This window comes from Stylophora pistillata, chromosome 6 (assembly GCF_964205215.1).
Source record: "Stylophora pistillata chromosome 6, jaStyPist1.2, whole genome shotgun sequence".
NCBI lineage: Eukaryota > Metazoa > Cnidaria > Anthozoa > Scleractinia > Pocilloporidae > Stylophora > Stylophora pistillata.
The window spans coordinates 23,793,244-23,808,857 of record NC_142524.1 but is presented as its reverse complement, the minus strand read 5'-3'; the positions used below and the strand labels follow the sequence as shown (position 1 = coordinate 23,808,857).

The window sequence follows — 15,614 nt, the reverse complement described above, 5'->3', positions numbered from 1 at the left end:
CCTGCCCCTGTTTTGTATTTCAAACAGTTTTTCTCTTCACGATCCAATGAGTACTCATCATGGCGGCGATGGTATCTCTAAGATTAGTATTGCGGCCATGAATCCTTTCGCAGGTGCAGCCCCACAGTTAAACTGTGGACTTACCCGTGTTCGGGCTATAGGCATATATATATATATATAACTGCAGACAGTGCACACTGTTTCGACCTATGTGGGTCTCATCAGTGCAGTGCAGACACTGGGCCAAGCTCTGGAATAAACCATTGCCTGGGCGCTACACTTGTGAGACCAAGTGCAGGCATGTTGCCATGCGAGAGTGCTCAAATCACAACTAAGGTGATGAGCTTCGCCCATATATATATTATTATTATATATTATATATATGATATAATATATATAATATTATTATATATATAATATTATTATATATATAATATTATTATATAATATAATATATATAATAATATAATATATATTATATATAATATATATAATATATATATATATATATATATATATAGATTATATATATATATATAATCATTTCGAAAGGCCATGAGGTAGTCGTTTTTCGACGTGTTCTACGATGAAAGTAATGTTGTTACACAGGACTTGGATTCTTACCACAAGTTTGGCCGGTGAGTGTGTTAAATAATGTTAAACTTCGTAGACACTCCGTATACATAAACAAGGCATAGAGAGCAAAAAATGAATGAATTCTTCTAAGAAGTAAGAGGCCAGGCCTCTTACCTCTTAGAAAAATCTCATTGCCATAAAGAAGAGAAATTTGCCTTACTTCGTGTCAAGCATCTTGCATTTTTTTGGCTAAACATTCTCACGTGTTTCTTTACGCAAGCATCGCCAAAAACACATTAACTAAAAAAATGTGACGAACTTGCTACTTAATAATCTTGCCGTTCTGCCAGCGTGCAAAATGAATAATCTAATAACTGGACTAAATTTCACTCTTAAATGTGGTGTTACTTCAACCGGACACCAGAATATTATGTTTTCCTAACATAATAAGAAATTATTGAGCTATGCAACAGCTTTATCTCGCAGAATCGATTCTGTAAATCGCATTGGCTGTTGCTTATAGTGATTCAGTTTTCCCTGATCTGCTACATAAGTTAATTTTAGACAGGAAAACAACATCATCAACAACAACAACAACATCAACAACAACAACAACAACAACAAAGCAGTCTCCTTTCGAAGTTACCGCAATAAGAAGAGTCCCCTAATTGAGGATAATCGAAATTGCCGAGTGTTAGAGATGATACTAGATTTATACATTTCTCTTAGTATGAGCCTCTTACGTAGTGTTACGCCACACTAATCTGTCATTCTTGTTTTGCATCCTTCCCCCGACAGCTCTTCATTGCTGTGTAGCTGATCCAAAAATTGGTGACTGCAACATGACGCAATTCATAGCAGGAGGATTCAAATGTCAGCGGAAAATGGTGTCTGATTTAAAACACAAAGCAAACGCCAACTGCAGGTACTAGTCGACTTCCCATCTCACGAGAAACGTTCTTACAGCACTGACTTTCCCCTGCCTGACTTTCTACCAGGACATTTTTCCCAACTCTTAACATTTCCATACAAATGAAATTTCCATAGTTTCTTCCTTTTTTGCTCTGAGTCAGCGAAAGTTTTCTTTTGTGCCACAACTATTATCACACTTCTAAGCTTCGAAGCCAGTGAATTTCGTCCATCGCTGTCGGTGTTCCCTCGAAAAGCACTCACCGTTTTGATGTTTTCGTTTCTTACCATACCAATATAAAAGGCTTTTACTTGACGAGTTAAAAAATACAAACACCTTCTTTACACCAGTTAGGAAGCGCTTTTTCATTCATAGAGTGTAAGAGTCCTACTCGTAAGTCGGAGACTAAATGTTAACGTTATTTTTCCGTACCACTTATAAAGTTCTCGTATTTATCTTGTTTTCGATCCTTGTATCTCTGTAGTGTTGAATACCAGTATCAGATCTCATGCCTGGTAAATCACTTGAAGACCTACTTAACCGGTCTTTTCGCTGGTTTTGTTCCCGCCGTCACATCGTTGATAAAGTTACTGTTATACCATTGTGGAGATCTTAAAGTGGATCCGGCGTTGATTGATCAATTCCTGCTCAATCAAATTCAGTGCAAAGGCTCAGTTTTCACCAAAGCTGTGGAGTGTTGGAATGATTTTCGGATTCGGCTGAACCGAGACAATACAGATCCTAAACTTTGTAGGTATAAAAGTAACTTTTACGCAGGTGGACTTTGAATATGAATTGAGGAGTTCTCTTTCGAAAGACACGTCTGTCTGCCGTGATCAGAAATCTCAGGCTAGGGCCTTTTTAAGTATTTCTTACAACACACATGTACTTTCACGGTTAAGAAGAACTGCTTTTATTATTCTGTTACCTAGTAATTTATCTGTTGTCCACCCAGGAAAATCTGGCTCCAGACAAACACACAAAATAAGTATGCCAATGGGAAAAAGGCCTTTGACTGCCAATAAATGGATTACAACCTTATAAAATGTGTTAACCTTGGCTTCTATTCGTATCTTCAAAGCGACTATGCTGTTGCAAAAGAATGCGTGACAAGAGAGGCTAAAACTGGTTGTGCGATCGGACAGTACATTAACAGGGACTTATTTAACCCTTTCTGCACGTACAACGCAGATCCACCGTTAAATAGTTCTGGTAAGGTAAATTTGATTTGCTCGAATACTATTTATGAACAGTTATCCCAGTGATTATGTATAACTAGTCCAGGAGTCTATTGGGCCAGGAAATGGGTCAACACAGCATAAGAAATCATGTGAAAATTTTGCTTACACTTCTTCTCTGTCCTTTTTCCTCCTCGTCGACTTTCTTTATCAACTCTGTGGTCTTACTTTCCTGAACATTATTTTCCATAATTTGCAGAACCATCAGTCTTCATTGGAAGTTGCACCACCCAGACGTTTGCTTTGTCAGCGTATTCATGTCAACGAGAAATGATTACAAACTTGGCAAAAGCAAATAGCCCGACTTGCCGGTAACTCGCATACCGTGGTTTAAAAAGAAATGTTGGCTTTAGTATTGTGGTGCGTAAGGTAAAAGTGAAATGGTCACTTCAAAAGCAATCTTTTAGACGATGAAAGTCGAAGAGGTGACCGTTTGCTTGGGGGAAACTTTCTATCCAAACTCAACCGAAAAGTTTACGAAAATTTAATGAAGCTTGTGCTTCATTAAATTTTCATTAAATTTTTCAGCTTGTTTTGTTTACAGGCAGGAGTATAATCGACTGCAGTTTTGTTTATCTAGGACAATGGATAATTGTTTAGCAAATACAGCGCTTTCTCCTTTCAAGGACGAAGTTCAACGACTTGTACCACCCGTGTCACATTTTCTCATAGGGTAACATCCGGTATTTCTCAATTGAGAATGTGGGTAATACCCAAGTGAAATGATCGTCTGGGCCGTCTGGCCTATCTAACAAACTGGAGCTCACTAATCAGTATGCCATTAGAACTCTTTTAAACATGGCTAAGTCAAACTCATATAGTACCTTACTTGACCATGTGGGACTGAGGACCCTAGAGCATCGCAGATATTCTCATGCTCTCTGCCTTTTTTATAAATGCTTATTTAACATGGGGCCGAATAATATTAGGGAGATGTTTTTATTTCGTAATAATAAATATGACCTCAGAGGCCTCTGCAAGCTTCATCAGCCTACTTATTCTAGCAGATTCATGCATAGGTCATATCAATACGTCACTACAAGATTATGGAATAATCTACCTGACTATGCAAGAAGAGCTCCTTCTCTTAACATTTTTAAATCAATGCTGGACGAGGTCAACTTGACTACCAGTGTGGAGTGTGAATGCAACTTTTGTACATAGCTTATTTTATCCCTAGTTTGTTCCCTCTTAGTTTTATTGATTCCTATTTATTTCCTATATATGCATGATTCCCATATGATTTTATAGTTTCCTTTTTATCACTATTGTTATCATCATTGTCTAGCTTGTTATATATATTACTTTAACCTGGCACGTTCACGTTAAAACGAGTTATACTCAATTGTGAAATGTGGATAAATAAATTACTACTTACTACTACTACTACTGAGCCGTCTGATGCCGCTTATTTGAAGAATCGTCTGGAGCAGCCAATGAAATCGCTTTGTGGAATAATCCGCGTTCGCCCGCCAGTAACAAATTCCACAACGTGCCGTCTGGTAAACCTTCAGCGAGATAGTGGTTGTTCTTCGTGAGGAAATACAATGGCGAAACGTACTCGTATCTCAGATGAACAGAGAGGTATTTTAGAGCGTTTTTTTGAAGGAGGGATGGTTGGAACTGGAAGCATGTACAAGGAGATGGTTTTAAAAGCGTCAACGGACACTGGTTTGAGGAAGGCACAAGTCGAGGTAAGCTTATTAAATCATTTGGTTAACCTCAGCTGTAGCTTTATACCAGGTTGTGCCTCATTTTATCTCAATAATTCCACAAATCAAACAAAACTAGCAATTCGTATCGATCGTAGATGCATTTACATGTCAATAATAGCCTAACGCTTAAAGTTAATTGGATGTTATTTAGATCGTGATGAGGTACAGCTTCTATACTATCAGTTAACTCAGCTTTATTACTCAAGCTCAAGATCATTCACGTTCATCATACATGTGTATTTACATTTCAAGGTGATCCATCGATTTCCGAAATTTAAGGTTTTTATTTGAAAACATTATAAACATAACAAGATCATATGCAAAGACAACATCCAATAAATTAACGCGGAAGTTTTATTGAAATCTGATGACTACATTGACCGTCACCAAAATTATGCACCATTTAATTAACATTTAGATAGCTCTGAGACACGATTTGACTTTTACTTTCTGTGTTATCCACGTTGACATTCTTGTATCATAATAATATTTTCAACTGATCCATAATTAAATTTGGCAACAGCTGGTATTGTTTGTAAAAAATTTTTCGTCTTTTCCAATAAACGTGCGTGTCTCTTCCCCTGCCTCGATTAGGCTCTTCCATATGCGGCTGGAAGCCAACATGAAATTATAATTTGTAATTAATGAATAAAGTTTTTTTTAATTTGTTTTGTTTTGTTTGTTTGACTACAACTGTACGAATCTAAGATATAGTTGTATTATTATTATTAGTGTTTTTATTATGCAAACCCACAAGCTCATTTTGTCAAAGCAAGGTTTGGTTAATCCTAGGTTAGGATGAAGTAGAGGGTGTCTGTTGTAGGTCTAATAATAATAATAATAATGATAAAGGAGTTTCGATAGAAGGCGGTTACCGGCGGTCTACCGCTGCCTGTAGGACCTCTTACCCCCGTCTGTTTGGATTTTATTAGTGAAAATAAAAAATGATTTTAGTGGTCACAGCCGTCTATTAAACCTTCAGTGGCCACTTATAAGTATTGTTATTGTAACCCCTGATAATTACACCTTTATTTAGAGACGATAGTGTTTAGAGCTGAACGGCCTGTGGGGTCGTGTATAAATCCAAATAAACTGTAAATGAGGTAAATTCAAATGATTATGGTTTTTGAGGAGAGGGGAAAACCAGAGTACCCAGAGAAAAACCTCTCAGAGCAGAGTAGAGAACCAACTAACTCAATCCACTTATAATGCAGGGTCCGGGAATCATACCCGGAACACATTGGTGGAAGGCGAGCGCTCTCACCACTACGGCAGCCCTGCTCCCTCTGTCTGTTGTCTAAAGGATATTAAATACTATATTCAAACATGTACGAATACTGTAACTAGTGGCAAGCCATTATTGCAGTATTTCTCAATAGTTCTGATGCATACCTCCTCTTTCTCCTCTACTCTTCCTTTTTCCTCATGATAACACTTTTATGGTCTTTGATCAAAATTAGTATAATTAAAAAAAGTTTATGCATGTTTATTCAGTTGTCATCAGTGGATAATTATTACTAATTTTAGCATAATGAGTAATGTATATGTGCACGATCCTTCGCAGTAAAGCACTATTTAAGCAATAGTGAAAATCAGACCTGAAAAAAATTCAGGCCTGTGAATGAATACCTTTATTTAAGTGTCAGACTAAAATAGCAGTACATAACCACTAAATGGGGACACTACAAAATAAATTAAAAATGACTAAATTCATATATTAATTAAAGTTAAAATGCTAATTGAGCTAAAAATACTAAGATTGGTCAACATGCTAAAATATTTACAATATGTACAAGATAAAATGTACATTAAAAAACTTTTTTACATTAAGTACTGCATAAAATACAGTTGGTACGGTAATTATCGGTCAGTAAAGTATTTAGATCAATCTTACGGATATTTATCTTGAAAGATGATAATGTTGGCAGATCTCTAATGTTCTTGGGTACTCGAACCACTTATCTCTGCCTGTAGGACCTCTAACAAGCCAACTGGGAGCAGGCCATTAAATTAATTTGACATAAACCCATAGGTGATAAATCAAACAACAAACATATGAAATACATATATATGAACTGCGGTTATGAAATGTATATGTGCTCGATCCTTCGCAGTAAAGCACTATTTAAGCAATAGTGAAAATCAGACCTGAAAAAAAATTCAGGCCTGTACAGGATTCGAACCACTGACCTCTGCGATACTAGTGCAGCGCTCTACCAATTGAGCTAACAAGCCAACTGGGAGCAGGCCATCAAATTAATTCGACATAAACCCGTAGGTGATAAATCAAACAACAAACATATGAAATACATATATATGAACTGCAGTTATGAAACGTATATGTGCACGATCCTTCGCAGTAAAGCACTATTTAAGCAATAGTGAAAATTAGACCCGAAAAAAATTTGATGGCCTGCTCCCAGTTGGCTTGTTAGCTCAATTGGTAGAGCGCTGCACTAGTATAGTATCGCAGAGGTCAGTGGTTCGAATCCCGTACAGGCCTGAATTTTTTTCAGGTCTGATTTTCACTATTGCTTAAATAGTGCTTTAATTACTGCGAAGGATCGCGCACATATACGTTTCATAACCGCAGTTCATATATATGTATTTCATATGTTTGTTGTTTGATTTATCACCTACGGGTTTATGTCGAATTAATTTGATGTCCTGCTCCCAGTTGGCTTGTTAGCTCAATTGGTAGAGCGCTGCACTAGTATCGCAGAGGTCAGTGGTTCGAATCCCATACAGGCCTGAATTTTTTTCAGGTCTGATTTTCACTATTGCTTAAATAGTGCTTTACTGCGAAGGATCGTGCACATATACGTTTCATAACCGCAGTTCATATTTATGTATTTCATATGTTTGTTGTTTGATAATGAGTAATACAACAATTACACTGAATGATTTTTGCAGAAGTGGATTGGGAATTAGAAAAGAAAAAGGCCACAAGTATCATCTTCTTCTGCAGATGTCACATTAAAAAGAATCAAAGGTGTCAAAGGAGTAAATTCTTGCAATTTATTTTGTGCTGAATTCTTTAAAACAGGTACTTGTATTAGAAGGAAAATATATTTGATTTACACATACTCAGTCATTTTCTTACAATGCTTATATTGTCATCATTTTTCATTTCACTCCTGTTTTATCCATACCTACTACATTGTATAGGTGCAGTCAGTTGTGGCTTAATGTAAGTTATAAGTAGGAATTAGCATTAAATACAGCTGTAGATATGGCCCTGGGTTCAAATACTTTTTAAAGCAGGGATATAGACGATATTGTTAAAAGACGGAAATTGACAGTTCACAGACAGGTTTATAATAATCCATTACTACAGATTTTCATGACCCTAGAAAGTTTTCCAGCCTGGAAAATCAAGTGCACAGCTGCCTACTTCCCCCTGGCTTCCAGCTATTATCTACATTCCTTGTCAAACCTGAGATTTTGGTTTCACGTTTGTTTTTATGTACACTATACTCACATGTAAATTGATAGCAACACTGCAAGGATCACAAATTTCTCAAATTAATTCAAAGTTTACTGTTTCATGTAATGTTTATGAGTTCTTGTAAATGTACAATGTTTGTGCGGGAGGTCAAGGGTTCGAGCCCCGGCTGGACCAACACTCAGGGTCTTAAAATAGTTGAGAAAAATATGCTACCTTTCTATAACATAAAGAAATGTTTAGATATTCTAGTTTTCTCGGATAGGGACAATGAAATGGAGGTCCTGTCTCCTGCAGGGTTAGGGGCAGGAGATGTTAACTGTGTAATGGATATCCTCCCTTGGGATGGGATGGGTGGTAAACAGGACCCCTGTTGATACCAGTGTTTACAACACTGAAGGGGCTATCCTGTGTGTCTACTCTACTCTCTTCCAGATAGGAGGGGGTCTCAGGACAATGTATGTATGATACATACATACCAAGTACAAGTTGATCCAGCACTGCCTGACAAATGACTAAAACCTGTATAATGGGTTGTAAGTAGTGTCAGTTGCATACAACCCATTATGTTGTATAATGCTTAATGTCATGATTAAGCATTGTTACTGCTTGACATCATAGCTATTAATATTAGGAACAATGGTTTTGATTTGTGTTATTGTAGCCTATAAAAATAATTTTTTCTCGCTCAGACATTCTTTTCAGAACTGCTGTAGCTTACACGAAGTTTTGGAAAGGAATTAGGCCTTTCACTGATACCTTGACATTTTTCAAGTGGAAAAACGTAGGCTTTGTTGCAGATTACAATACAATATAGTTATTTTGAATCATCAATGTGTCGATAGCTCATTGTTGGGAAATGACTGATCTTTAATTTTGTAATCAGTAAGTGTTATGTGGCTGTAAGGTGGTCTTGACTGACATCACTGCATGTGATTAGTGCACTTGGTTATATATTTGTCATGAATCATATATGTTCTTTTACTGAGTTGCAGATGAATGTAAAGGTCTTACCTACCAACACAAGAATAAGAAAGCATCTGAAAAGTGGAGAGAAAGAAGTGACATGGAGAAAAAAAAGTTTGTGGATTCTGCAAAAGTTTATAAAGAATTAAATGTTAAAGTATCAGAACTCACAGAGGTGCAGAAAAGAAAACTAATTGATAGACACAGAAAGAAACTTTTGGAAGAGGTACTATTAATACAGCTGTGTATATGTTCACCCTGATAGAGTTAAGTTGCCTACCTTCAAAAAACAATAATACTAACAGTAATTATGAATTATTCATATTGAGCATTTCCTTGGGGATTTAAAAGAAGTGTTTTTGGGTTAGACGTATATCTTAATAATTAAGACTGAAGATAATATAAATCTTTTTAATTACCATATTTTATTGCATGTATAGATCCTGATTCTTGAAGATTTGGGTTGTCAGACATCCACATTATATCTGGATATCAGTGGTGAAGTGAACAACCTTGGATCTAGGGCTGGAACAGCATTTCTTGCAACTAATCAAGAGATAAGCATAAAATTTCCAGAATATTGTGCTTAGAAAGACAATATTTGCTTTCAAACAGTGAAATTGTATGTGACAAGTTCACCATAATTATTTACTTTGAGTGAGGTTAAGAATATGGAATCAAGTGTACTGTTTTGCATTTTAAACTAAAGATGGCATCTGCAGCCAATATCCTATTTGTGGATTGTGGCCATATCATAGATGATAGGTTCTTAATCAACCCTTGATCAACCCTTTTCCTCCTCAGTCCTGCCTCTCTCTCGTTTTTCGGTGTACATTGTGTATACTTTCTAGTGTTTGATTGCCCTTGCCTTAGCAGGCAATACATTAAGATTTTAATAAAGCAATGACCCTATATGAGTTACCCTTACAAACACTGAGCACTGCAGATATTTCATTCACTGATTAAGGTTTGCCATTTTGTGGGAAAACTGGAACATAAAACATCCTTTTTGTGGGTGTTGGTGGACCTCGTGAAGTGCCCATTAATGGAAGCTAAGAACTATGAAAAATGAACGGCACAATTTGGCACTTTGTTTCAAGGAAGGGAGCATGTCTTCAATAGCTACGTCAAAGATGATGTTAGTAAGATCAAGATGCTGACACTGCTGTGATCTTAGTAAACAGGATAATGTATTGATTGAGTCACCTATATAATAATTTTGCCACCTACCTTAGAGTCTGAGACAAGGAATTTCAGTGAGGGGTTGCATCTCATGGGACTACAGTACAAAATCCTATTTGACAGGGACTCGTTTTGATACCAAGAATAATTTATTTTCAAGTACTCCAGAGTTTTTAAACATTAATGTTGTGGGTGTTGTAACTTTTTCAAAAGTAAGGTACATGTATGTAAGTTGAACCACATACAAGTGTATGGGCCTTTAATAGAATCCTCATGTGAAACTTACATGTAGCTGCCATTCATATCTTGTTTACATATTAAGTCTTTTGTTTACTTTCTGTTTTATAAGTGCAAATAATCAGCAATTTACTATTGCTCATCTGCAAGACCTTGTCAACAAGAAATACAGTAAGTATTTACAAAAACTGCAGAATTTGTCATTAAACAACCACGTTTTGTATGTAACTAATGGTTTGAGTTATAAATGGAATGTACTAAAGGAATGTAAATTTTAGTTTAATGCATGTATGAGTTATTTCAGAAATAGAATTTTTCTCGTTTAGTTAAGAAACAGAATTAATTACAGTGCGATGCTGCTTTCCGTAGCCACCCAACAAACATTTTTGCAAGTTAGCCACCGATCAAGGTACGCAAATTTCATTGACAGATATGCCTCGGTAGAAAGTTTCAACATGGAACAACCAAATGGAGGCATGCCTGTGAATCAAATTCACACACCCTGATTGGCTAGCTTGTAAAAATATTTGTTGGTGGCCACAGTAAGGCACATTGCTCTTTAAAACTACAACTCAACTCTTAGACATTTTATGACCTACACCAAGTTATGCTTATTTTTAGGTGATGCTTGTGGTAAACCTAGCAAAGTTCCATCTTTGAAAGGTGGATTCGAGGTCCATGGTCTCCCAGAAGGCATTCCCTTCAAGAAGCCATACAACTATGGGCGGATTCAGCTCAAAGAGATGCTGCGTGCAGACAACATTCATTTTACCATTACATCCACTTCAGCATGTACATCTACTTCAGGGTATACATCTACTTTAGCATCTACATCTACTCCAGCTCCTACATCCATTTCATCATCTACATCCACTTCAGCACTTACATTTACTTCAGCATCCATGTCTACATGTACATCTGCCAGTACTTCAACATCTACATCTACTCCATCAATAATCACCGGCAGTGCACCTGCAACATGCTCTGTTGATATCGACTATTCCAGTGCAGCTGGCATTCAACATGTTTTGACAAAAATGTGTGGCATAGAAGCAGCAAAACATACACTGGGTGGGGGAAGGATCGAAGAAGAGGAAGTGTTGGTAGTAGATTTGTGCCTTTCAGCTCCAGAAAGGCTGACCCTGTATGCTTCCTGTACCCACCTCTTTACAACAGATGCCTGGTTATCTGTTGGTGTGAGCATGAAGCATTCTGATGAGGCAACAAGCTTGGTCTTACCCATCTACACAACAGCTGATGAGCAATTCTGGCTTTTTCACACCATCTCAAAGCCAACAAGAATTGTGGAATCAGTCAGTACCACTAAGATCAGTGGTCACTGGCTTGATCTTAGGTGTGATGGCTCTTATGATGATTTAAATAATGATCAAGTACTGGGAAAGAACATTATCCGCACTGCCCATGGCCCTCTTTACTTTGAGTGTTGTGCAAATTTGGATTCTGGGGAGCCATTTTGTTTACCAGAGGCCATTTGCTCTGTTATTTTAGTTACACTTAGTCAACAAGGATTGTGTACTGTGTAAAAAAGGGCTCAATTAAGGACCAAAACAGTTACAGTAATTACTTCCTTGAAGACATAGCTTTTGCTAGAATGTTATGAATAATTTGTTGTTTTTCTACTGAGGCCAACTCAAAACCAAAATTCCATACTAATTTTTTACTTAGATATGCAAACATTTGTAAGTAGCGAGCAGAATTGTCATGAGTGAAAGTTGTGTAAAAGTTCCATCATCTGCCTTAGTTGAGCTCTGAAGGAAGTCTTAGGGTAATAATTTACTGTAAGTAAATTTAAGGTATTTTTTGCAGTCAAAAATTTGATTAATTAAAATCAATTAAATTAATTTGCTAAACATTTCACTGATAAATTAACTTTAAAAACCCTCGATCTGGTTCGAAATCAGGCCAGATTGCTGTATCGAAGTTAGGTCAATTTAACTCCATAGAGGTAGAACCAAAATGCAACTGTTCATTCAGATCATGCCGCATTAGACCAATCAATGGAAATGAAATCATCGATCAATTTAGCTACATTACAATAAAATGTTAAATAGTATAATCTAAGTGAAGACAATGACCCAATATTGATTCTAGAACCTAAGTGATAATAATTAGCCTAAGAGAATACACTCTTGATTCAAATGCCAAGACCAAGAGTATTATGCTCAAGCCAGCAAGTATTTTTGTTAATGAAAGTCATCTAACCCTTTAAGCATACTTTTGAATGTTAACTCTATAGTTCATTTACAAGGAATTGCTTTTTCTTTTGCTTTTATTTGCTTTTTCTTTAAATTCCTTAAAGGTTAGATTGATTTTAATGTTTTGTCATGTGTAAATTTTAAGACATCTAAATATAACATCAGAAATAGTGAAGATTTGCTGGGGAAAGGCCTTTTTGGAACTGATCTTTTAAAATTTTCTTTGTTTAATCGTATTGTAGACCTGTGGAATTGTCTTCCACTACGTAACCGCCGCCTGGTTAGCTCAATTGGGAGAGCGCCGGACTGCTGTGCGGGAGGTCGAGAGTTCAATACCGGCCGGACCAACACTAAGGGTCTTAAAATTAACTGAGAAGAATATGCTTCCTTTCTTTAACATCAAGAAATGGTTAGATATTCTAGTCTTCTCGGATAGGGACGAATAAATTGAGGTCCCGTCTCCTGCAGGGTTGGGGTAGGATACGTTAATTTCCCACGCACGAGATTACTGTGTGATGGATGTCCTCCCTGGGGTGGGTTGGGTGGGTAGTTTGACCCTGAAAAGCCCCTACGGGGAGTGGTCAACTAACGTATGTATGTATGTATGTATGTATGTATATTAGAATGATTGAATCTTTCTTATCATTTAAGAACGGTATTAATTAATTTTATCAAAACAAATTTAATGGAAATAAGGATAGATTTTTATAATTAATTACAGAAAGGCAATTGAATGTGAAGAACATTTCCTTGCAGCCATCTATTCCGCAGAAAGTGATACTAATTGCGGGTAGGCATTGAAAATAATTAACTGTTTGGTTTGATTTAGATTAGCAGAAGTCCCACTTTAGAATTTCAAATGATTTTCCACCTGTAAAGAATGAATATGAAGTGTCTCCTTTTGCTCCTGCATTTCTAAAAGTGGGAACTTTAAATGTTTTTTAATTTTTTGGTGGTCTTAATTTTCGATTTATCGAACCTTGGTGATTATTGAATTCCTCCTGGTTATATGCTTCTTAAGAAATAAATTGCCTTTTCATCAGCTCTAAAATATCCAGGAATGGGTGGCCAGTACCTCTAAAAGAACACCCGGGATGTTTTTAAAAAATCTGTATGCAGCGGTGTACCAGGCACAATGTGTTCTATTTCATTGTCATTATGTTTTTCATCTCAGAAGTCAGTCTGAGTCATTCTTGCGCTGGTTAAGGGGGAATTTTGAACCCTGCATTGGACCATCTTCGAACTCTATTCTATTGGAATCACTTAGTATCGTAGTTCTCCAAAGCTTACAGGGAACACAACTTCTTTGTGAGTCGCCTTTGCATGAAATTGCTTGGGATGATCTTCCTCCTCTGCTACAAGAAGTAGCAACCTGTGGCGATAATTACGCAGCTGTTGTCGCTGACTGTGGTAGAACGTTCCGTTCCAAGTTTATTCCCGTTCCCTCACCCCTATGTGAAAAAATAAAAAAATGGAAAATCTTGCATCGACAAGGCAGGAAAAACACATTGCTCTTTTGATGTTCGTACCCTTCGAACTCTCAGGGGCAATGTAAATCCATTTTGTGACAACAGAACGCGGCCTCTATACAGAGACGCCGGCGTTTGTCAAGGTACAAACCAATATCTGGCTTCTGCAATGCTTATTTCTAGTGTCCCGAACTGTGTTTTCTTGAGATAACTGTTATCATTCTCTGATAATAGTTCGTATATGTTATGTCCTGCAATGATTAATACCTTTTGGTCATGTAAATAGAGATGCATCTGCCTTGAACAGATATCGCTATTGTAAATACTGAGTTTAATTTTTAATTTTCAGTTTTCCCAAGAAATTTCAATGAAGAAACGACAAGATGCATTATTCAGTGCTCATTTTGTCTCAACTGTAAATGAATTTAATTTATATTCTAGAGGAAAGTCATCCTTCTTACCTTATAATCCTTACTGTGAACGGATAAATTTTCAAAGGGAACTGTAAATATATTATTTAGCTAGTTTTAGACTGTGTAACTGGTTTGGACGGCTGATATTCTGAAAGGGCCTTGGTTTTTATACCCCTTAGTTAACCTCTAATTGAGTAGCGGTTTTAATAGCTATTAGTAAGTAGATCAACAATTTTCTGGCCTTTGTTTTCCACTGAGAAAAAGAATGTTGAAAGAATCATGATCGTTGCCGCGGGCATTTAATAGCGGAAAGCAAAGTGATTAGACTCAGTAAAGCAGATTTAGAAGCATAAAGGTCCAGGTCACATCTTCCCTCGCGAAAAGTCCGTTAGTTAGATGAAGGCAAATAGTTTGCAAATGATTTAAGCGCTCCTTAATCCCGCCCCTCCCCCCCAAAAAAAGTGGGTTAGAATGATGGAAAACATATCTAAGTATGAAGTGGGTATGTTTTTTTGATAAAATAGTTATGGACTAGTTACTGCCATAGCAAGCTATAGTTTTTTTCGAACGTAGGATTTCATTGGCCTTTTTTACCAAGCAATAAATATCTAAAATCCTCACAAAATGCCTGCATTGAGGCTTACCAAGTAGATATCTTTGACTTTAAAAGACGCCTTTTAAAAGATCGTACTGACGTAACACAGTAGACATTTCAGGGATTTCCTTTTTTTGCGCGATGACAAGCTACCTTGGTGATGTCTACTAAACATATCCCATGGTGGTGTTCAAATTGATCTAAATGTTCTAATTTAGGTTATTGCTTCCACATATGACTCCGCAGTAGGTAAAGGTAAATGTCATTCAAGGAGTTGCGCAACTTAAATTATAACATAACCAAAATAAAGCGCGCGCTCTGATTGGTCAATTTAGCGTCCCCCATTTGCCCATGGGTGTACGCTGCTGACGTGAGCAAAGACTATTTTTCCGCGCGCGCTTGTTTTTTCTGGTCGCGTAAGATTTGTTAAATAAAAGGGAACTCTTTAGCTACAATGTATCAATGTTATGTTATAAAACAAATGGTAAACACCACAGCGTACACTATTGAGTTATGGATGCACTTGGGAGGTTTGCTAAGCACTCAAGAAGCTAGAGTCGCTCTCGGCTATCGCCTCGAGCGACTCTTACGCTTCTTTCGTGCTTAGCAACCTCCCGCGTGCATCCATAACTCAATAGTGTACGCTGTGGTG

General features: G+C 36.9%; 1 protein-coding gene and 1 pseudogene across 8 annotated transcripts; both read left to right on the top strand.

Moving 5' to 3' along the window:
- The first annotated feature begins 24 nt into the window (after positions 1-24).
- On the top strand, positions 25-14,345 carry LOC111329844 (uncharacterized; annotated as a pseudogene). Its single transcript, XR_015988676.1, has 9 exons — positions 25-174; positions 540-638; positions 1,375-1,501; positions 1,971-2,240; positions 2,568-2,698; positions 2,924-3,035; positions 3,269-3,397; positions 13,207-13,275; positions 13,660-14,345. The product of XR_015988676.1 is annotated as an uncharacterized LOC111329844 (transcript).
- LOC111329809 (uncharacterized) lies at positions 4,143-13,318 on the top strand. Of its 7 annotated transcripts, none has more exons than XM_088725385.1 (5): positions 4,143-4,418; positions 7,353-7,485; positions 8,880-9,076; positions 9,291-10,440; positions 10,891-13,318. In XM_088725385.1, exons 3-4 carry the CDS (start codon positions 8,951-8,953, stop codon positions 9,438-9,440), a joined length of 276 nt encoding a protein of 91 aa, XP_088581511.1. In that variant the 5' UTR covers positions 4,143-4,418; positions 7,353-7,485; positions 8,880-8,950; the 3' UTR covers positions 9,441-10,440; positions 10,891-13,318. The 7 variants fall into 7 exon arrangements, with proteins under 7 accessions (XP_088581511.1, XP_088581514.1, XP_088581513.1 ...); XM_088725383.1 differs by having other exon boundaries at positions 4,149-4,418; positions 8,880-8,964; XM_088725382.1 differs by having other exon boundaries at positions 4,149-4,418.
- Positions 14,346-15,614: the final 1,269 nt, after the last annotated feature.

Excerpts from the sequence above, each read along its gene's own strand:
- LOC111329809 (XM_088725384.1), top strand. The coding sequence starts at position 11,013 with ATGCTGCGTGCAGACAACATTCATTTTACCATTACATCCACTTCAGCA.